The 22789-nt window shown below is 45.7% G+C and overlaps 1 protein-coding gene and 1 long non-coding RNA gene across 11 annotated transcripts in view; one reads left to right on the forward strand and one right to left on the reverse strand.

The window, feature by feature from the left end:
• LOC133056527 (uncharacterized) overlaps positions 1-22789 on the forward strand; it is a 46936-nt gene that overhangs the window by 1837 nt on the left and 22310 nt on the right. The window contains exons 2-7 of one of the 10 annotated variants that reach the window (XR_009692842.1): positions 1079-1240; positions 2213-2319; positions 3996-4079; positions 5765-6387; positions 7011-7054; positions 12069-12230. This is a non-coding gene — a long non-coding RNA (uncharacterized LOC133056527). The other 9 variants (XR_009692845.1, XR_009692843.1, XR_009692844.1 and 6 more) reach the window with 9 other exon arrangements.
• LOC133056526 (acyl-CoA dehydrogenase family member 10-like) overlaps positions 9993-22789 on the reverse strand; it is a 37077-nt gene continuing 24280 nt past the window's right edge. Inside the window, exons 10-18 of the mRNA XM_061141916.1 lie at positions 20302-20702; positions 16744-16884; positions 16130-16267; positions 15914-16004; positions 14827-14985; positions 13979-14151; positions 12251-12394; positions 11187-11264; positions 9993-10592 (exon numbers count right to left, since the gene is read on the reverse strand). Of these exons, the coding sequence (XP_060997899.1) occupies positions 10461-10592; positions 11187-11264; positions 12251-12394; positions 13979-14151; positions 14827-14985; positions 15914-16004; positions 16130-16267; positions 16744-16884; positions 20302-20702 (1457 nt within the window). The 3' untranslated portion in view covers positions 9993-10460. The remainder of the gene's footprint in view (positions 10593-11186; positions 11265-12250; positions 12395-13978; positions 14152-14826; positions 14986-15913; positions 16005-16129; positions 16268-16743; positions 16885-20301; positions 20703-22789) is intronic.

A 22789-nucleotide genomic window follows, 5' to 3' on the forward strand; every position in this document is an offset into this window, starting at 1 on the left:
TTCAGAGCTCTTTTTCTTTGTGACTAGTGTTCCACTGTGTGGATGAACATCATTTATTATTCATTGATTTATTGGTGGAAGTTTGGGTTTCCGATTTTGGCTGTTATGAATAAAACTGTTATCAGCATTTGTGTAAAAGTAAAAAAAAAAAAAAAAAGAAATACTTTTTGAGAGCCCACTCTCTGTTGGAGTTTTAGCTGTGTGTGGAAAGGGATGCCTTGCTTTAATGGCACCAGCAGTTCACTCAAGTTCATGGAGACGAATGAAGTAAATAATTACAGAATAAATGTAGAACTGCAGCTGTGACAAATGTGGTGAAGGAAGGAAAGATAGAATTTAGACAGCTGTTATGAGAGGATGTGTTTGATTTGGGGAGGGGGCCTGGGCCTGGTGACATGGGGAACTTCCCTGAGTGTGAATTTTGGAGCCGTTAATTAAAAGACTGAATATGATTTAATAGGCTACTGGGTTTTGAAAATCAGCTAAGTTGACATAAGCCACATATACACTTCTACATGGGTCAGTCATTGATTCATTAATTTATTCAACAAATCTTTAAATAGCTTCCAATATGTGCTAGGCACTGTGATGTAAGTGCTGAGGATACAGTGCTGGGCAAAACAGGCATAATCTCCACTCTGATAAAGCCTATAATCACAGATTTAGGGTGTGATGGCATAAGGCTAACCCAGGGTGTTTAAGAAGACTACCCTAAAAGTTTTTTAAAGTTTTGATTATTAGTGGACTTTAGCCTTCATTTGGGGTCCAACACAGAGTGTCACTCTACAAGTGTTACTGAAATGTTGGTTCATCTGAGTGTGATCACTGTCAAAGCTCTTATCTCCTTCATTTGCTTTAAAGTGCCTGATTTTCACTAGAACTGCCCTGCATTTCTGAGTTTATTGCCCTGGGCATTAATTGACTGTCAGGTACAGCAGGAGCCCCAGAGGTGAGTGAGAGGACTACTGCAAAGGCAGCTTACAGTCTTGAGGGAGGGCAGCAGAGAGAAAAGGGAAACCTGTGGATGCATACATTGAAAGTGGATTTATCAGGTATTAATCATTCATGTGTTCTTTAGTCGGGGAAATGTCTGAAGAGGAGATCCAAAAGAAGACACTAGCTTCAGCTGTAGCCTGTTTAGAAGGGAAGTCACCAGGGGAGAAAGCAGCAATCATACATCAGCATCTCGGTCATCGAGAAATGACAGATGTGATCATTGAGACCATGAAGGCCAACCCAGGTACGCTTTCCAAAACCGTAGGCTATCTTCTGTAAGGTAAACTCATGGTTGCTTATGTTGCAGTGGTGTTCAGTGAGCCTGTGATTAAGACCTTTAGCATATTTTAGCTTTTACTGCTTATGTTCCTTACGTGAGGCTTTCGGGCCACATTTCAGTTTCTCTAAATATTTCTTCTAAATTACTTGTAACAAGCTAGGTTGACAACTCTCCTCAGTGAGGAGAACTACTTAGCATGTAGGTCTGTGGCGATTCATGTTGAATCCAGATAAGCAAGTTGTGACTCCCCGCCCCCAATCCCCTCCCCAGCTCACTCCCCAGGGGAGTGGATGTGTATTGCATCTCCAGTGTGAAGAACTGGTAGGTTTGGTTTTCAAACTTAATAGCCCTGAATATTTGTCTCACTTAGGAGTGTATGGTAGAAGACATCTGCTTTCTTACGGTATTTCTAAATATAAGAGCCATCTCTGCGTTTGAGGGTATTAATGATTTTTTTTTATGGGGCAGAGACCACTTTTAAGTTGAGATTCGCCCATAACTCCACTGTTCTGTGAATATAGTTCTTAACATAAGACGTCACAGTTTCTCTGGGACCACAATGGAGGTGAACACCACTCCCATTTTCTAATTTGGATTCATTTCTGTCTGAGAACATCTCCATCAGAACCCTTCCACTTTCTCTCACAGCTTAAAATCTTCCTGATAGCTGTGGCAAACTCCAGTTCTCAATGTGTCCCGTAGGGTGCTGTTTCCTATGAATGGCCTGAATTGCACAGGATAAAGAGAGTTAATACTTAAATTTCTGCCCTCTCACTCTTTTTTTAAAATTCAAGTGATTTAAACTAGTTTTAAAGAAATATTGCAAGGCATTTAATTTGGATCTCTGAAGACAAAAATTTTGTCCAAGTTAAAAGCTTATGGAGACCTTTTTCATTCTGAAGAACCATGCATTGGTTGACTCATTCTTTTCTCTAGATAATTATGTCCACTGACTGGTTGCAAGTAAAACACATGATGGAAAACTAGTACAGTATGAGGGTGATACTTGCCCAAAGGAGAAAATACACACCTTACAGTTAAAGGTAAGATATTTTATTAGTAATACTAAATACTTCTATCTACTGCTTTTTACTATTCCAGGTGTCCATCAACTGGATAAAGATTGGATAAAGACAAATGGATAAAGAGGATATGGTGTGTGTGTGTGTGTGTGTGTGTGTATACACACACATATACACACAATGGAATCCAAATAGGATGCCTTGTACTTACTAGAAAAATTAGGAGAATAAGGTGGCCTGTCATGAGTATCCATGGTGACATGAGTCAACAGGAATGTGACTAAGTTGTAAACGAATTTAAACATGGAAGAACTCCTATTCTGATTGCTACAAATGTGGCCTCCAGAAGGCTAGATGTGGAAGATGTGAAATTTGTCATCAATTTTAACTACCCTAACTCCTCAGAGGATTATCTTCATCGAATTGGAAGAACAGCTCACAGTACCAAAACAGGCACAGCATACACTTACTTTACACCTAATAACATAAAGCAAGTGTCTCTGTGCTCCTTGAAGCTAATCAAGCAGTTAATCCCAAGTTGCTTCAGTTGGTCAGAAACAGTTTCAGATCATTTCAGAGTCAGGGGAGACATGCAGGCTGACTGTCACAACAGATACTCTGTGGGCAAAACAGGTGGACTAAATCCCTTTAGAGACAGAGAAAATTATGAAAGGGGTCACATTAGTCTGCTTAAGAGAGATTTGGGAGCAGAAACTCAGAATGTGGTTCATATTTGCTGCAAATTACACCAGTGGGAGCTTTGGAAGTCATTTTGTGCCTGCTGGTATACAGACCAGTTTTAGAACTAGTAATCCAACAGGGACTTACCAGAATGGTTATGACACCATTCAGCATTATGGGAGTAATGTTCCATATATGCACCATGGTGTGAAACAGCAAGTATTTGCATATCCTGCTACTGCAGCTGAGCCTATATTTGGTTATCCAGTGCAAACAGGATATTCTCAATAAGACTTTAGAAGTATGTGTAAACATCTGTTTTTCATAATTGCTCTTTATATTATATGTTATCAGACAAGATAGTTATTTAAGAAAAGAAACATGGGAAATGCAGAAATGACTACACTGCAGCAGTAATTATGATGCACTTTTTTGCTATTTAAGTTGGATATTTCTCTACATTCCTAAAACAGTTTTTAGGGTTTTTTGTACTAAAAAGGGCAAGCAGTGTTTTCCCCAAAGTTAAGTGTACAGTGACTTGAAATACAATAGAAGGCAATATGTGACATCCCAATAAAAAATATTTGAAGATTAAAAAAATATTTTTCTCTATCAAACTTTATTCTTCTGACTCAAAGTTTTCATCTAATTGGAATCCTGCTAATTTTTAGTTTCTGAAAGATGAGTTGAAAGCTGCAATGGAAGAAAGTCTTCAGAAGCATCCCCCATTGCACCAAGAAGTAAAGATCAAAGTAAAGAAGGTGTAAACGCCCAGCCCAGGCTGGATACATGAGACAAGTGCTCGGGCCTGGTGCAGTGGGAAGACCCAGAGGAATCGGGTGGAGAGGGAGGTGGGAGGGGGGATCGGGATGGGGAATACATGTAAATCCATGGCTGATTCATATCAATGTATGACAAAAACCACTACAATATTGTAAAGTAATTAGCCTCCAACTAATAAAAATAAAGGGAAAAAAAAAAGAAGGTGTAAACGCTGCTCCCGATTCTCCATCCAGGCAGCTTCCAGACCAGATTTCCTTCTTCGGTGGAAACCTCTCAGTTGAAATAGTTCACAGTATTATGCATCTATTCAAGACAAGGTGAGAAAAACACTGTTTCCTTTTGAGTTTGCCTATTTTTTGACATTGGGCAGAGAAAGTGCTCTTGCCCTAAAGGGAAGTAGATATTTTAAGCTTCAAAGGAATAGAACAATATTTGTGTTAAAGAATTCCCTGGTGTTTTATATTTAGCTAAATCTTGTAGATTGGGTCAAAGCTTCTTACAAAAGTAACATAGATACATCTGAGAAAATACCTGGGAAAGTTCTAGGGAAGGTAGGCATGCAGGTGATTGGGAAGTTGAAAGGAAGCAATATAGGAGATAGATGGGCTCCAGGTTAGACATTTACAGCTGGCCTCCCGTTTGCATTTCATGGGGCACGAAGAAGTGGGCTTCAGGCTGGATACTTAACAACTGTTAGCATTTTGTGAGACAAGAGATAGGTGGTCTCCTTAAGTGTAAACACCTTAAGGTAATAGTCCTGGCTATACCTATAGTCAAGGTTACAATCATGGCAAGGACAAAGAGGGGCCAAACCTTGTTTGAGTAAAGGACTAAGGGATCTCCCTCCCTCCGTCTTTTGAGATGAGGGAGACACTACACATGGCAGAAAGGCTCCTGTGGGTCAGAAGTCGGGGGACAATACCAGGCCCTAATGAGTCTTGCTCCTCCCAGATGCCTTCACTTTGAGATCTGTCTTGGCTGAGGGGGATGAGTGTACCCCCAAGGGAGTGTCCCAGTTTAGGTCAGGTGTGGAATAAGAAGCCAGATAATTGAACTGGAGGAAGACAAAGACCTGGAAGAACTGACCTATATAAATGACTTAACCACCTCTTTATTGCACGCCTCCTCACTAGGGGGATGTGCACACCCTCCCTCTCCAGGTGCGCATCTCTGCCTTGCTTCTGCCTTAACTAAACAAACCATTTCTCTGTGTGCTCTCCCACTTGTGCTATGTCTCTAATAATAAACTTTGTATCTACATTTGCAGTTTCTGCCTCTGTGATAAATGCACTGGGGGCAAAGATCCAGGGAAAAATTGCTTCTAGCCTGTAGCACTTGCTGGTCTGGTAGCTAGGATTCCTGGTTTTCAACCAGGCTACCAAGGTTCAATACCTGGGCATGGAGTTAAGATCTAGCCTCACGCCACTGCTCACTGCTGCCTTGCTGAGATCAGAAGGAAGATAAAAAAGAAAAGAAAAATTATAAGTGATCCATAACATCGTTGTAGTCTCATATTCCCACCAAGTCTTTACTAAAGAAGCTTGTAGGTCAGTTAATTGATTGCAGTTTCATCATGTCTTTCAACTCCTTTCTATGGTCCAAACAAGGCTTGCTGGAGGCCAAAGGAAAGGAAGGGTTTGTTTGGTAATCAATAAGCTGGGCCACCAGCTCCTTGGATGTTGGTAGCAGACCTCTTTAAAAGTCTCTAAAGAGGACAGTCCTTGTCCTACCTTGTTCTCTCGGTCCCCACTGGGACACAGAATACTCCAGTAGCCATTTTGGATCATAGCTGTTGAAATGAGTTTGCAGAATTTCAAAAGCAAATTGCATTGTGGGAGGTTTTTCTTTCCCCTCTATTCCAGCTGTTCCAACCCAGCAAAACTTTCTGTAATCTTCAGAGTCACACCCTCAAGGTTCAGAATTCTCTTTCTTATCCTTAACTTTAGAACACAGATCATGTGTTTTTATGTAACTAATTGAGGTCTTGCCTCCTTCTTGGCAGAACCTTTGGATTTATCTAATATGTGGCCACATAGGATGTGGACAATATGTGAGTCAACATGCCTATAAGCACTTAGAGGAGACCTAACACACGTATGCCATGCAGCCCACCAACCATCGAGTCTGGGACTACACTGGAGGTGAACACCACTCTTATTTTCTAATTTGGATTCATTCTGTCTGAAAACATCTCCATCAGAACTTTCTCTCAACCTTCTCACTGCTTGAAATCTTCCTGACAGCTGTGGCAAACTCCAGTTCTCATGGTGCCCCATAGGGTGCTATTTCCTATGAATGGCCTGCATTACACAGGATAAAGAGAGTTAATGCTTACACTCCTGCCCTCTCACTTTTTTTTTTTAATCAAAATTATTTAAACCACTTTTTAAAGAAGTATTGCATGGCATTTAATTTGGATCTGTAAAAACAAAAATTTTGTTGAAGTTAAAGGCATAATTATGGAGACTTTTCATTCTGAAGAAACACACCTTGGTTGACCCATTCTTTTCTTTACATAATTATTTCTGTCGACTGGTTTCAAGTAAAACAGATGGAAAAATAGTACAGTGTGAACATGAGGGTGACACTTGGCAGGAGGAGAAAATAGATGCCTTACAGTTAGAGGTAAGATATTTTATTAGTAATTACTAAATACCTATGTCTACTACTTATTACTGTTCTAAGTTGGAAGGTTGTTTGGGCTTTTAATTTTGCCATTTGCCCTGCATGTTAGCTTTTGTTTTTAAGATCTATGTTGCTCTGAAGGATTACTAAAATATTTTTATTCCATCTCATTTTCAGCTTTGAAAGTCTGGGTTTCACTGAGTCGTATTACTTCCAGTGTCACGTTCCTAGTTGTCTCAGGTTCAGGATTAGGGTTGTCCTCTGTAACTGTGATAAAACCGGAGATAAGAATCTTCCTGTTGGCATCACAGTAGCAGTTGGAAATTGAGCAAACTTGGTCAGGATGAGGAATCTCCAAAGCATCTTTCCATGCCAAGAAGCTTTTTCACATATACTGGGCTGGAGTTTATGAACTGGACCCTAAACGCAGATGAAGTAATTTAGGGGTATTCATATAATTAAACAACAAAATTAGCACAGTCTGATTTTTCTCACTGAAGTAATTCCCATCTATTGTAAAATTGATGTGTAAATTTTATGTTAAGGGAGGAATAGTTTAACATGAGGTCTATTTTATATAAATTTCAAAATGATGGTTTTAAAAACAAATACCTTAACCATAGGAGGAAGTGGACATTTGAAACTTGATCATCTCCAGACTTTTAAGGTCAGTGGAATGGCCTAAAATAGGATTGTTGTTACTATTAATAAACTGTATTAATCTGAAAAAGCTCAAATCTTTAATGTTAAAGTTTTTAGACTAAGTAACTATAATATATTAAGTATGTTTATTCAGTGAGTATTTATTGAGAGTTATTCTCCATGTGCTGGGAATTCAGCATTGAATAGGCTCCATGCTCTCATAGAGTGTACATTCTAGTGACACGCACATTTTCCCAATTGTCCTTTCTTTCTGTTACCCTTCATTGTCTAACCTGCAAACATGATTAGATCGCTTCCAGTCTCCTGGAACAGTTTCCAGAATGCAGATGTGACTTACTATCTCTCACAGGCATGTCCATTGATTGAGCTCAGCTAGACAGGGCTTGCTCATGTTGCACAGTTAAGGCACCTGGGGCCACAGGTGCAAGGTGGCTTTTTCACTCATATGGCTGACAGCACACAGTTGCTTGGGTTTCCTGACTGTATGGCAGGCTCAGACTAGTCTGACCTCTCACATGACAGCTGGTTTCCCCAGAGAGTTGCACAATACCAGGGAGAAGCTGTAAGACTTCTAAGATCTGGCTTTAGATTTTGCCACCAAATTCCATTGATCAGCATAAGTCATGGGCCCCGTCCAGGTTCACAGAGAGGGAGGAGAGCCTCCACCCCTGCCTGAGAGGAGCAGCAAAGAATTAGCAGCCACCTTTCCTTTACCACACTACTGTCATGATTGTTGTAAGAACCAAGTTAGATTATTCTTTGAACCATTTAACAAATTTTTCGTGAACACCTGTGATGGGCCAGGCACTGTTCTAGGGCTGAGGACACAGTGGGAACCAAACTCAGTAAAGATCTCTCTCTCATGGAGCTGGTATTCTGGTGGGCATAGAAAATCAATCAGATACACAAGGCAACCTCAGACTGCAGTCGTAAGTGCAAAAGAGAAAAACAGGATCCAGACAGTACCGAATAGGGGGAAGATAGAGAAGGCTAGCTCTGTGCTGTTGTGAGGAGGAACAGCTCCCGCCTCTGGGGAGAGACTGCTGCTGGTTTAATGAAGTCAGTATCAGGGATGCACAGGCCTCTCCGTTCACTCAGGGAAGGAGTCCTTATGCAAAGCTACTATTCTCGTTTAAGAGTCTCTGCTCCCAAAGCCAAGAAGTGGCCTCAGGGGAGTACAGAGGGGAAATTTCCCCTGAGGTTAAGGAAGCTGGTCTCTCAGGGAGGGGGCTGAGGTCACTTTAGTCACTTCAACCAAGGTGAAAGTGAAGGTAAGGACACCCCTCCAAGCTCTTCCTTGCCCAAGAGCTGTCACAATGTGGCTTGACCCTGGCTTAGGACTCCAGTCACTCTGGGCCAGGGTCTGGGCCCTCAAACAAGATCAAGGCATGAAGCAAAGCCCAGAACTTGGTTGATGCCAGGGCCTGAGATTTCAGGGCAGCAGGACCCATGGAGGGCTGGCTTGGCTCAGTGGCCAGGGGTTGAGACAAGAATCAGGAGGAACCTGGATCTTTTAATCACATTGCCCCATTTGTGTCACGTGGGACAAAGGACTTCACCTGCTCACACCTTCATTTCCTCATCTGTTGAGTAGGAATCACTGTAATACCCCTCACAGAGGGGCACATGAGAGGCTTCCAAGTGTTGCCTTGAGCCTCACGGAGCGAGCATGCAAGGCAATGACCATAATGGTAGTGCCTGGATGACACAAGAAGAACCGGGCAGTCTGGGTCCACTAGGGGTCACTTTCTTAGGCTCAAGTTTGGCATTTCAGCACAATGCCGCCGCACCCGTCACGTCAGAATCTGAGCTGTGCATCTGCAGTGAGATGCTCAGGGCCTTCAGGAGGAGAGTGTGGGTGAACGTCAGCTAGGTTCTTGGGAAATGTGTGGGTTCACATTAGTTGGTTGATCATCAGTCTGGAGGGAAAAGACACCTCTGTTTCTTCCTGCAGGAGAGCTGGGAAGTGGGTGACAGGTAGTTTCCAGTGGAGGGAACAGGCGTGGCAGGAGGAGTCCAGGCTGGAAGCCAGGTAGACCCCAGTTCAAGCTGGACTGGGCCACACCCTGCCCACATGCTCCCCTCTCTGAGAATCGACCTCACCTCCTGCTGAACGTGGAGGAGAGTGAAGCCCACGGGGAGAAGCAGAGATAACACCCATGAAGGAGGGAGGAGGGCCTGGCCCACAGTCTGCAACCACTCTGAGCATCTGTTCCATTGCCACCCTGAGTGCAGGTTCAGGATTCACAGCTTCACTGAAGCACTTGAAGGGAGAGGTCAGCTACAGAGGGAAACAGGCTGCAGTGGTGGGGTGAGCCCGACTAACCTTGTACTGTTTCCTCCTCCTGACCAGGATGTCAGCACCTGGTCCCGAGAGGATGACCCACCCAAATTTGGGTTATGTACTCAACACAGATAGTTGAGATTTCTGAACTATATTCTGGTCATAGGCCGGTATGATGCTGTTGTGACCACAGTAGATTTCTCGTCAGTCTTAATCTTACGTACTATCCTTTCTCTTCACCAAGGTCTTTAAGTCTGGGAGTGATGAGTTTCCATGTGTGTTTTTGAGGGGTTCCTCTAGGGATAGCATGGAAAATCGGTCCTAGAGAGGAGGACAGGCTGCAACAGCAGAGAGCTGACATGAGAAATGATGAGGGCCTAAGTAGAAGCAACAGGGCTGGCTGGGAAGGAGAGCATGGAGGTAGACTTGACAGGTCGCTGGGTGGAAACGAAGGAGAGGAGGAGTGAAAGACGTGTGAGGATGCAGCTGACACCGCTTCAGGCTGAAGTGTGAGTTTTTGTTCTCTACTCCTTGTGTATAACAGAATGTTCACGAAGTCTCTGAGACATATCTTCTTCTTCTTTGTTCCCAAAGCTCATTTCCAAAATAACATTTTGGCAATCTGTGTTTTGGATATTGAAATAAAATCACCTAGCAATGGCTTCACAATTTGGGTTTATTTCCATTCTCCCAGAGCACGTCTGCCCTGGGTCTGTAGGCTGCCACCATCAGCTGGGGGCGGTGGGGGACACAGAGCAGAAGGCCACCGTATCACCCTCAGATTGGGAGCAACCAGAGGCACAGCACCCTGGCAGGACTCCTAATATTCATGCAGAGTCCCACAGCCAGAGAGAAGGGGCCTGGCTGCCCATCTGGCACCTGGACTAAAGATCACTTCTCCAGGCTCTTCATTACTCCCCTTCCCCCTTGCCTGAAACAGGCAACTCCAGGCTTCTTACACAGGAGTGTGTTCTGTAGGGACCCATCAAGGCTAGGTTCACAGCAAGGATCCCAGGACAGAGCTGCTGGGAGGGGTGCAAGGAGTACACATACCAGGCCTTTGAAAGCACATCATTAAAGATTTGGGCACCAGAGGCCCAGCGGGGACGATCTGACTCCTGCAAGTCTAACTGCGGTGCTTCAGCTCCATCTTGGCCACTGCCTTCTGGTGCACCTGATCAGCAAGGCGCAGTACTCGGACCCCCACGAAGAACTGAGCCAGTGGGTGGTCGCTGCTCAGCCCTGCTGCTCCGAAGACCTGGCAGACACAGGGAAGGAGAGGAGGAAGCCCTGGGTGAGCCCTTATCCCTGAGAGCCCCAGGAACAAGTGCCTGCTCCTAAGATGTCAGGACAGCTCAGAACAGCTACATTGCAAGGATGTCCCCTGACACCTGTGTGACAACAGTGTTCTGGAAAAGTCCAAATGGGGCCTCACTAGCCATCCCAGGGACACCAGACTCCCCAGATCTGCTCCACTAGGTGACTTCTGCTGTCGGGAAGTCCCTCTCTAGGGGCCATGGATTGAGATTTGAGAAGGAGGCATCTCTATGTGGTTAGAAGGCTGGGCCTGGTGTAAGAAGGACCTAGGTTCCCCAAACTCTGAGCTCAGCTCCTTGCAAGCTGAATGACCTTGGACAAATCACTTTCCTGTGCTTCTGTTTCCATGTATTCAAAATGGAAGCAGGAATAGGACTCCTCATAGGGTTGCTCTGAGGAGGAAAAGGACAGTCATGTATGGGGGTGTGCAACAAAGGGCAGCTATTAGTTTACAGGAGGTTGGGCAGCTGAAGGAGAGGAATTCTGAATCTTGTGAATGATTCAGAAGAACCAGCGATCCATCATCTGTGCTCACCTGAATAGCACGATCAATCACTCGGGAAGCCATGGATGGGGCCACCATTTTAATCATGGCAATATCCAGAGCTGCAGCCTGCAAGGAAGAGGAGCTGTGGTGAGGAGGGCAGACCCCAGGGTGGAACGTGTGGAAGATTGATCAGTTTCACAGGGAGGAGTAGAAACAACAGCTCAGAACAGAGACCTCAGGTCCCTCCCTCTGGACCACAAGCCTTGCCTGGTGCATGGACCCTGCCCAGCACCAATGGGGTGCAGGGGCAGGGGGCGGTGACGAGGCAGGTGACTCGGGGTGCTGCATGGTATGGGCAGCTGCCTGGTCGAAGACAGACAAGGGGCACCTTCCCAGGCGACGGGCAGCATCACTGCACACACAGTGCAGCGTGGGGACTGGCCTGAGCTTCCTTCAGGGTCATGATCAGCTCTGTATTCAAGGGGAAAGGTGGAACAAGGCCAGCCAGGACTCTGGGGGATTTAGGTTCAAGGATCTTCCCTGAGTCTGGGATTTGCATCAAAGCCCCCAAGAGCCCTCATACTGCCACTAGAGAGCCAAGAAATCAGAATTTGAGCCTGGATCACCCCTGCTACCGAGGGCTCTCAGCTAAGGGTTGGAGACCCATGGAGAGATGGAGAAAGCAGGGGTTGGCCTGGCACCACGCCTGGCACCAGAGGCACTCAGAGCCACTTAAATGATGTCACGTTGAAAATGAAGCTTCTCCTCTAATTCCCTGGCTTACTCTCAGTTTGCCTGATGCCTGTAAGATCAGGTGGGGCTGTAGCTCAGGCCGGGGCCATGTGACCCTGCTGTCTTGAACCCATAAGGTCACTGGGTCAATAAAACAGAAAGGTTAGTCCTCTTTATTGTACCTTTTCTATTTTTCAGAAGCTGCCCAGGTAGTTCCAAGGAGAGTTGAAGCAAAGTTATTTATGTCAAGGAGTCAAGCACTTTCTCTGTGGTTTGCTGAGTGGGGAGGGAAGAGTCAGCATCTATTAATAGATTTCCCGGCTGGCATCCCTCACCGTGTCCTCGGGACCTGTCCTCTGCGAGGTCCCTCGGCCTCCTACCTTATTTCCCGCCACATCCATGACGTGGGCAGCTTTCAGCACCAGCAGCCGGGCCTGCTCGATCTCCACGCGGGACAGGGCAATGTCTGCCAGGATCGTGCCCTGCTCTACCAGGGGCTTCCCAAAGGCCATGCGGGACTTCACCTGTGGACACAGGAGACAGGATGGGAGGCACGGATGGTGCCCTGCAGAGGAGAGGGTGGGAGCACAGGAGAGGACGGCGGGGGAAGCTAGACGTGGTAGCTGCACAAATTACCTGCACAACCCCTTTACACCAGCCATTCTGCCCCATCTGGGCAGGCCTGGCCTCCAGGTAGGACAGCTTGATCTGAGTCTCCTGTGGCCCAGGGCTACTCTGGGAACCAGGCAGTGACTGTGGGCGCCTCACACAGGCCAGGAGGGCACCCTCTACTGACACCAGGGCCTGCTTCACATCCTGAGGAACTCTCAGGGGCAAAGTCTGGGTGCCAGAGCCCTCTTGTGGGCACCTGTTACTGCAACAGAGATTGAGTAGTGTTCAAAAGCTACAAGCAGTCAGAAAAGGTGATAAGGGGTCCTTCTTCCACCTTATTTTTAAAAATTAAAAACAATTACAACACACGAATATCTCATGGCAGAAAAGAGTATACATTTTCAGATAAAATATAAACACCCAGCACCCCATTATCTAGTAAATTATACTTACTATTTGTTGCATACCCTTCTAGACTTTTTCTATATGCATATACATACATCCGCTTTTTTTTTAAAAGTCATTCTCTCTGTATTTATAGCCTTTTTTTTTCCACTTAGAATATAACGAACATATCTCTAGTTAACAAATAGATTTCTACAGCATCATTTTGGAATTCCACTGCACTTCCATAGCAGGGTTATTTAACCAGACCCCAATAGCTAGCCTTATAGGTGTTTCCTAACATAAGCATGGCTGTGGTGAACCTCCTAGTATCAAATTTTTTGTAGATTCCTGATTACTCCCTTTCGACGAAGTCCAGTGAGTAGCATGGCTACATCAATACTATGGCATCTTCTAAGATTTCTGACATATTAGGTCAGATTGATCTGCAGGATGAGAATGGAGACTATATCTGAGTCAGGGAGTAACTGGCTGGTTTTAACTAAAAAGGATTTGAATCACAACTTTGCTCAGTAATTCGATACCCTGAACTGTTGCTATTCTTCATTAAGACTATCTTGTGAGACATCTATTCGGTCTGAAGTTTCACTCTGAAATCACTTCAGAATGAAACTGATTTCACGGATTTGAATCACTGTTCACAGAAATAACACTCTTGTATGGGCTTGCAACTTTTGAGGGGTCACAGAAGAATCAAGTTTTGGGTGTGCTGGGGGAGGAGGATGGTGCAGGGCTGGATGCTGGAACCCCAAGTTCTCCGTGTTATCTGATTTTTAAAGATGAGCTGGTAGCAGAAATGGTCATCAGTAGACCATGAACCTATGGATCTTGGAACCTTGCCCTCTGCTGCCACAGGGTCCGGCCTATTCCTTCTGGTCCCCTTGACAGAGCAAGGCCCATTCTGCTCTGAATTTGAAACTTTAGCAAAGTAAAAGAGGCAGAGCAAATACAAGGACACAGCTTCTTGTAAAGAACATCACCTTGCTTCACCTGCTAAGTCTGCTCTCAAGGAAACAGTTAGGATTAGAAGTCTGAGAGGAAGACAGATGGGTCGTTCTGGTCTAGAGACAGGCGGAAAGGGAAGTACTTACTCGGGCCTTCATAAGTGCCAGTGCCCTCTCTGAGCAGCCAATCAGCCGCATGCAGTGATGGATCCTGCCAGAGCCTAGTCGGCCTAAGAGGATCTCCAAGCCCCGGCCGGGGCCCAGGACCATGTTCTCTTTGGGCACGCGTACCTGCTCAAACAGGACTTCACCGTGGCCACCTGAAAAAAACGATAGAGTACCCCTGAGCAATCCGCTTTCCTGTTTTCTTGGGATGCATTTATCTCATCTGCTGGCAATATCCCTGCCCTTTTGTAGACTTCTAACTGGAATATGATTGAAGGAGGATGGAAGGCAGGAATAAGACTTTTGCAGATGGAAAGTAAATTGGTAATTTAAAATGTCAAATGAATAGTTTGGTATTCCTTTTATAAAATGTGACTCTAACTTAAACTGGAACTCCTAGTAGTCTGTGACTCTCACAGTGTAGTGACCCTAGGGAAACTCTAAAGTCAAAATGTGGACATCATCAGCAGAGAAAGAGCCCCTGTGAGAGGACCTCCAGGCCAGGAGATAGGGCTGTCCATGCTGTGGTCTACAAGAAAAGGTCTGGAGGGTCTGCCTCCTGCTCCATCTTCTGTGGCCTCCTTACCTCCCAGAGTCCTGCTTGTCTTCTATGATTAGAAGAGAAAAAACAAAAAACAGATGAATGCCTGTCTGAAGCTTGCCTGCGTGGTTGATATTCATGGATGGAACTGAAATGCAGGAGCACGTGGCCTTCCAAATGTCCTCAGACTCTTACAGGTGTTACTTCTGCACTGGAGCATCTGCTGTCCAAAGCCTTTTCCCTAGATCCAGACCCACACAGAGAAGCGAGCTGCTAGCAAGGGACAAACCTGGTGCGTCCTCCAGCCCATACACCGTCAGAGGCCGGATGATTTTTATCCCTGGGGTATCCATGGGAACCAAGAACATGGACTGCTGCTGGTGGCGTGGGGCTTGTGGGTCTGTTTTTCCCATAAACACGCAGAGCTGGCAGCGAGGATCCAGGATACCTGCCAGGAAAGGAGAGAGACAGACCCCCATCATCTGACACCAGGGCCATCAGCTCTCCTTAAACACTCAGTCCTGGCCCAGAGACGCTGAAGTCAGCGAGAAGATGGGGCCCTTTAAGATGTCACGTGATCACATGAGGACATGCAGCCCTTTGACCAGCAATAAGAGCAACTGGTTTCTGTCCCAGTGAGGAAGGAATCCAACATCCTAAGAACAGTTTTGTTTTTTTAAAGCACAACGTCAGTATGAAAATATAATTTGGAGAAAAGAGGCTGAAAACTGCTACTTTATCAGTGGCAGCCTGTTCTGCTTTGTTCCCACAGGAGGTGGAAACATGCTGGCTTTGGGCACAGGCTTCAGAGTCAGGCCAGCCTTGAACTCTGGGTGGTTCCCTACTTGCCAGTTGGGGGGCTAGTACCTTGGGCAGTGACTCAAGTCATTTCTCCATCCTAGTTTCCTTCTCTGTAAACTGGGGATAATACCACAGACCTTCTGGGGAGGGGTGGAGACTCAGTGAGGGGAGGTCCCCACAGCATGTACCGGGGACCCTAGAGAGTTAAAGCCTAGTGAATAATAGGATTATCACCAGCCCTTCTGCTATAGCACAGCTGACCTCACTAGAGGGGGACACCATTGAGGAAGTGACCTCCGGCCTGTCTAAAGGGAGACGCCCACGGCAGAATGAAGAGTGGGGAGTTGAGAGATTCCTGAAACTGTCACTTGTGGGGTCACCTGGAGTCCATGTAGAACCTTTGGTTCTCTCAGGGTTTGCTGCCTCTTCTGGGAACAGAGACAGAATCTCCTTTGTGTTAACTGGAAATGAGGCTAGTCCCTCCCAGTCTCTCACACAACAGCAGGGCAGAGAAGACATCTTATCAGGGCAGACCCACATAAATGTGATTGAAAAATGAATTTCAGGCCAAATACCTGTGATCCACCACTTGTGACCATTGATGACATAGAAGCCATCTTCCTCTCGGATGGAAGACTCGATGTTGGTGGCATCGGAGGAGGCGACCTGAGTGAGAGCACATTCTGATTAGAGCTGGCAAGGGTCCCGAGGTCCCTGATGGCAGAGCCCAATGGGGCTGGGTGAGAGTCTGGCCTGATGAGGAGCGCCTGTGGGTGACCCAAGGTAGGTACCTGGGGCTCAGTCATAGCGAAACAGGAGCGAGCCTTTCCCTCCAGCAATGGAATCAACCAGCGGGCCTTCTGTTCCTCAGTGCCATATCGAACCAGAAGCTCCATGTTCCCCGTGTCTGGAGCAGAACAGTTAAAGATCTGGAAAGGAGAAAAAACACAAAGGTGACTCCCTTATCATATTCAAAACTTCAAATTCCCCAGAAGCATGAACCAGGGCTCCTTCCAAGATACACGCCCTCTGACACCCTTATGAAAGTCCTTCCTCTCCCCAAGGATGCAGAGACCCAGGACATTGTGAGTACAGCAGCTCAGAGTACCTAAGCTCAACCACAGAGCTTGTTGGGAGAGAAGGAGGAGACTAGAACTGGTGGACTGAGGCTCCACAGAAGCCAGCCAAGCTGTGCTCACTCGAGAAGATGCCCACTCCCTGCTCCTTTCCTGCTCTGGCTCCAGCCACCTGCCTGCAGTGTCTTCACTCATAAGGAGTCTGAGTTTGTGTCAGAGGTCCTGAGTCCAGTGCTGCTACAAGGAACCCCATCAGCCCAGGAAGATGGCTGAACTCTCTGGAGGACACGGATTTCCTCCCAGGCTGAGGAAGACGGTAAAGAAGGTACCTCAGGAGCATACAGAGACGTGCCCATGACCTCACACAAATGTGCATACTCCACATTGGTCAGCCCTGCTCCATATTTCTTCTCAGGATCAGTTTCCAGGGGTAGGAAAAGGTTCCAAAGTCCTTCGGCCTTGGCTTTCTCCTGTCACAGCAAAAAGAAATCAGGGATCCACATAGGGTGGTTGTCATGCTATCTTGGCCCATGGAAAATAACGAGTAAGTCCAAACCACCAGGCTGGATACAACCTCTCAGATCTGTGAGAGGAGAACAGAAGAGTCTGGGGACTCATAAGAGAAGAGTCTGTTAGGCCCATTCCTAACAGGGATGGTGGCAATCAGTTCACTTCCTTGTGTCTGTATCCCAGATGCCCCACCTACCTCACCCCCTCACTGTTAGCATCATTACTGTCATCACGCTGCAGCATAAAATTCACCCCATAACACAGAGAAAGAAGGGTCCTTCAGTGTGCCTGCAGGGAACCGGCCAGGACATCTGGGAGCAGCCTCAGCTGCTCTGATGAGGTGCCCAAGGAGATCCCCTGATCCAGCTTTCTTCATGAGGCACTTTGTTCCTGGGGAAGTAACCCTGGGTTTCTGAATGTAGCTCCTGACAGGGAAACCAGGAAGCCTAGCCTGGGGGTCAGGAACCCAGGCCCTGAATCAGACTGCCTGGTTCAGGCCCTGCCCCACCACACCTGTTGGGAGACCTTGGGCAAGATGGTGAGCTCCCCCTGGCAGTTTCCTCATCTGCTGAATTGGGACGGTCACCACTCACCCTACCAGTCACAGCTACTGAGCAAGAGTAGGAATGGAGGTGACTGACTGACTGGGAAAAGCATCCAAGTGGGAAGGTTATCAGGAGCTCAAATTAGAGACGGAGGCTCAGAAATGGACAGGAACCAAGGCAGCGCAAAGAACGGCAGCAGGACAGACACTCTGTAGTCCAGCTGTACAGTGAGTGCGTGCCAGCCATTTTCCCTCTCGAAAACATTTCACTCTTCCGGGTCCAGGTAGCGACAGAATATAGTGTGCCAGACTCAGAAGCTGGGGCTGCACTAAATATTAATGATGATGGAAATTTTTCCCACTGGGAGGGCACCACCTGGCTGACTTTCCTATCACATTGGGACTGCTCTCTAGGACACATACTACTAGAATCAGCACATACACTTGTTTCATGGCTGTGTTAAGCTAATTAGCTGAGCTGCAGTGACCAAGGAGAAGAAGGACAGATTAATTGGAACAAATGAAGCAGGAAAGGAAGGGAGAATAGGAAGGGAAGCAAGGGAGTTCTGAGAAGAGGAAGAATAAGGAAATGAATAGAATCATCTTATGGGAGGGAAAAACACATAGATTTGAGCCCAGAAGATCTGGATTGAGTCCAAGTGCTATTTTTTCTAGCTGTGTCCCTGGCAAACTTGATTCCTTATCTTTAAATCAAGGTTCATGATGCTTACCTCACAGGATTTGTGAGATGCAGTGTAAATGCCAAACATTCTTATTTATTGGAAGTAATGACACTGAATAAAAGCCATGAGCCATAATTTCACCACTCTCCCCTAAAATCTTAGTTGTCATGATTCCCATTCAGGTATGACCACATGCAGAATGTTCTCTAAAGCAGATTTTTCATATGCATTCATTTTCGAGTCTAGAAGTGTTCACAGCATGACTGTATGCTTTTCCAACACATCCGTGCATGAGACGGGTACATCTAATGGGTGAGGGTTAAGTGTGCAGGTCAGCAGGTGGGGGATAGGACATTTCACAAGGTAACAATGGGAGCATAGAATGGCAAGCACCTTTCTGATATACATTTGGCAGTATCTGTCAAAACTTAAAATGGTCTCATTCAGGAATTCCCTGGCAGTCCAGTGGTTAGGACTCGCTCACACTGCAGGGGCCCAGGTTTGATCCCTATTCAGGGAACTAAGCTCCCAAAAGTCACGTAGTGCAGTTCAAACAAACCCAAACAAACAACAACTAAAAATGTTCTTATCCTTGGACTAGAATTTTTACTTCAAAGAATTCATGCTGGGACTTCCCTGGTACCAGTGGTTAAGAATCTGCCTTCGCATGCAGGGGACACAGGTTCAATCCCTGGTGGGGGAACTAAGATCCCATGTGCTGTGGGGCAACAAAGCTGGCAGGCTGCAACTAGAGAAGCCTCAGCACTCTAAGGTCTGTGTACTCTAGAGACCATGGGCCACAACTACTGAGACTATGTGCTACAACAAAAGCAAAAAAAAGTCAATGTGCACCACAACTAGAGACAGTCTGTGCACCATAAAGAAGACCCAGAGCAACAAATATTTTTTTAAAAACTGACACTGTAGAAACAGGAAGTGAACACAGAAGTATGTAACAGCATTCGATACCCTTTGCTTGCACAGGATCCAAACCCCACTGTAGACATTTCAGTGGCATGAAGATGTGAGCACAGGACCTACACATGACTGGCTGAAAATTCCCAACTCAATCTTGGAGTCCTGAGAGTGCATCCGGCCACTGCCCTAGTGATAGTCATGGCCAGGCTCCCGAGAGCCGGCCTTCCCTTGGCTTCTACTGTCTCCTTCAGCTGGCTCTTCAGCCTCCCTGTCCATGTGAGCAACCAGCTGCTCACTCTGCTGCTTCAGTGACCCGGAGTGACCTAGACTGAGATCCCCACAGTGTCACTCAGGCAGGGGCAGGGTGGATAAATTATGGTGCACCCCCAATGTGGTCCCAGTGCCTGGGTTCATCTCCAGGCACTGACATGGGATACATCATTAAATAACATGAAACAACTGGAAGATTCAAATGCATAAAACATTTTCATTACAACAGGAATGATAATAATATGTATTATTAGGTACCAGAAGAAAGGAGCTGGGAGCCTATAAATCAAATTGTTGACAGTCATTATTTCAGAGGCTCGAGAATTTTAGAGAATTCTTTCTAGGTCATGAACTCTTTCTACTCTTGCCATGTTTGAGCTCTGGTTACCTTGCAGTAGGTTTATAACTATGAACAAAATTCAATGCCGTTTCTTTTTAATGTAGGTGATGGTTGCATCATAGGCAGAATATGTGCTCCTAAAGACCTCAGATAACTTAAGAACTAACACAAGGCAAGACCAATCCTGAAAAAGAACAGCAGGTATTTCCATTATCCACTAAAATGATGTCACTGTATGTCAGGAGCATAAACATAGTTTATAGTTGATTTAGGTTTGATGTTATGGATTCTTTGTAGAGAGTGTCATTTAATTGATGAAATTTATATCACTTAAGTCTCAAATTTACATGATTCAGACATGCATAAAATGAGTCCATGCTCCTCAGGGTTATAAGCCACAGACTTGGCATTCCTCTGCCTGGGCTGAGTAGTATCAGGCTGAGACATCACACAGAAAGAGCAATGAAGTGAAACTGAGTGATCTAGGGCTGGCTCTTTCTAGTGGTGGTGGAAAGCAGAGACCACTGAACTCAACTCTCCCATCTCTTCACTGCCTAAGAAGGAACAGATATGGACAGTGGATGAGCTGAGGTTGGGCTGTGCTAACAAAAGGCTGCTTTACCTTGAGATCTTCGACCAGCGGGGAGGGGGTCCACCTCTCGGCCGAGGCCTGGTGACGCTGCAGCTCCGGCTCAACGGGGTACACGTGTCGCTCCATAAACTCCTTCAGCCGCTGATACAGCTCCCTGACTCGGGGGGAAAGGCCTTCTGGAGAGAAGATCAGAGCTCCCTTTGAGGAATGAGCTAGAGAAGAGTCTGTGGAAGTGACATAACTCCTTGTGCCTGGGGTCCTCAGCAGGGACTGTGGCCTGGACCATGAGTGGTGGGACCCCATTAATGGTTTGGTAGCCAGCATCTCCTTGAAAACCTGGAACCCCTCTTTGACTGGAAAATCCCATGCCAGGTTACACATGAATTCAGTCAGCTTTCCAGTTTGTTTCACAGTCGCCGAGCTTGCTTGCCCTAAGCAGAGGCAAAGAAAACCAGTGAGACCCCGCCCCCCACCCCGCCAACAACCCTTAATAGTACTAACATGTAACAGTATTGTTGTTCCATCAGCAGCTACTACCACTGCTGAGCACTTGACATGTACCAGACTTGGTGCTAAGTGCCTGACATGCGTTATTATAGCTCACTGAATTCCTGGAGCTACACACGAGTATTTTAATCCCCACTTTACAGACAAGGATCCGGGTCATAGGGAGGAGATGGGTCTAAGCTTACATTCCATGGGCTGGGAGCCAGAAGTTAGACTCAGTTGGCCTGCTTCCTGCTCTTTATCTCTTCTTTTCCTAAATAAACTAAATTAATCAGGAATTCCCCAAAGCACTTCTGCTGTCATATTGGGCTGAAGGGAGCCTGCCATGATGTTGATTAACAGTGTCACAGGGGATTGGATTAATGGCTAGTTTCTGGGCACCATTTTGTCTAGATCAACACATTTATCATCATCACATAACTCACTCTAGACATGATATGTTTTCTTTTCTTTTAATCTTTAAAAAATATATATTTATTTATCTGACTGTCCCAGGTCTTAGTTGTGGCACAGAGGATTTTCCATCTTCGGTGTGGCAGGGTGGATCTTTTATCATGGAACGTGGGATTTGTAGTTATCGCATGTGAACTCTCAGTTGTCATACATGGGATCTAGTTTCCTGACCAGTGATGGAACAAGGACCCCTTTCACTGGGAAAGTGGAGTCTTGGACAGTGGACCACCAGGGAAGTCCCTATGAAAGGTTTTAACTCAAAATAAAATCAAGCCTTTAGAACTACTAGAGTTCAATTTTGGGAATTACAAGAAGTCCAAAGTAGTAAATGAAACCATAAGGTAATAATCAAGACAAATCATAAGACAACTGACTTGGTCCCTTTAAAAATTCATTAAAAAAAAGGGGGGGGGGTACTGTTCTTGGTTCCTTGATCAGATCCTGACTTGAAAAACAAACCAAAAACAAACCACCTCACTTATAAAAGATATATGGAGGATAATGAGGAAATCTGAATATGGACTGGGTCTTAGATATTGGGGAAAATGATGAGTTTTCTTGGTTGTGATAATGGTACTTTGAAATGTTCTTATTATTAGGAAAGGCATACTGAAGCACTCAGGAGTCAAGTGTCAGGGTCTCTACCACTTTGTTAATTGTGCAAATAGATAGATGCAGAAAGAGAAAGATAAACAGACATGGCAAAAGTTAATCATTGTTAAAATCAGTCACGGGATATAGTTATTCACAGCACTACTGAATGTTTCTATAAGTTTGAAAATTATCATAAGAAATCAAATACTAAAGCCTCCAGAAGCTGAACCTTTGTTGAAGGAGCCCCTCAGGTTAACCTCCTACGTGGATTTAGGATGTCCCCCCACCCCCCATGCACACACCACCCCAGTGCTGCGCACACTCCCTTCTTGTGGGAAGCAGGTGCAGCTGTCCCTGTGTCTCTGCTCTGTTGGCCGCTGGTCCTGAGCAAGCCTGCCAAGCACTAATGCCCTTCCTCCCCAAAGCAGCCTGCCCTCTGGGATGAGAAAAGGGAATTATGCTCTCTGCAGGTCCTTGGTGGAAAGGTTCTGTGTGATAACTAGACTGGACCTAAAGCATCTTTGTCAAAAGTCCCTTTTGATTAGATCATTTTGTGTGCCTAAAAAAAATTTAAATGTGTTCTCTTGAATAAATGATACATTCACAAGCCTTGAAATTACAGTGACAAAGGGGGGTGCAGGAAAGGCTCTCCCACCCCTTTGCTCAGCCACTCAGCTCATTTCCCCAAAGGCAACCAACATGACCAGTCTTTTGTGTCCTTTCAGAGATTTTTTTTCACTTCAGCAAACAAACATTTATATTTATTCAAATTTTAAGTACACTCATTTTACACAGATGGCAGAATAGCTATATATAGCCAATGCCCTGCCCAGCATCTGGGCTCCTGACGTAACTCTAGAGATTGCAGGATTCTTGAAAAGGAAGATCTGATGCCCCTTTAGCTGGATCAGTGAATGTGAAATCTGAGGAAGCTGCTTTATGCTGTCAGGCTCAAAACACATCC

This window comes from Dama dama, chromosome 5, assembly GCF_033118175.1.
Source record: "Dama dama isolate Ldn47 chromosome 5, ASM3311817v1, whole genome shotgun sequence".
Lineage (NCBI taxonomy): Eukaryota > Metazoa > Chordata > Mammalia > Artiodactyla > Cervidae > Dama > Dama dama.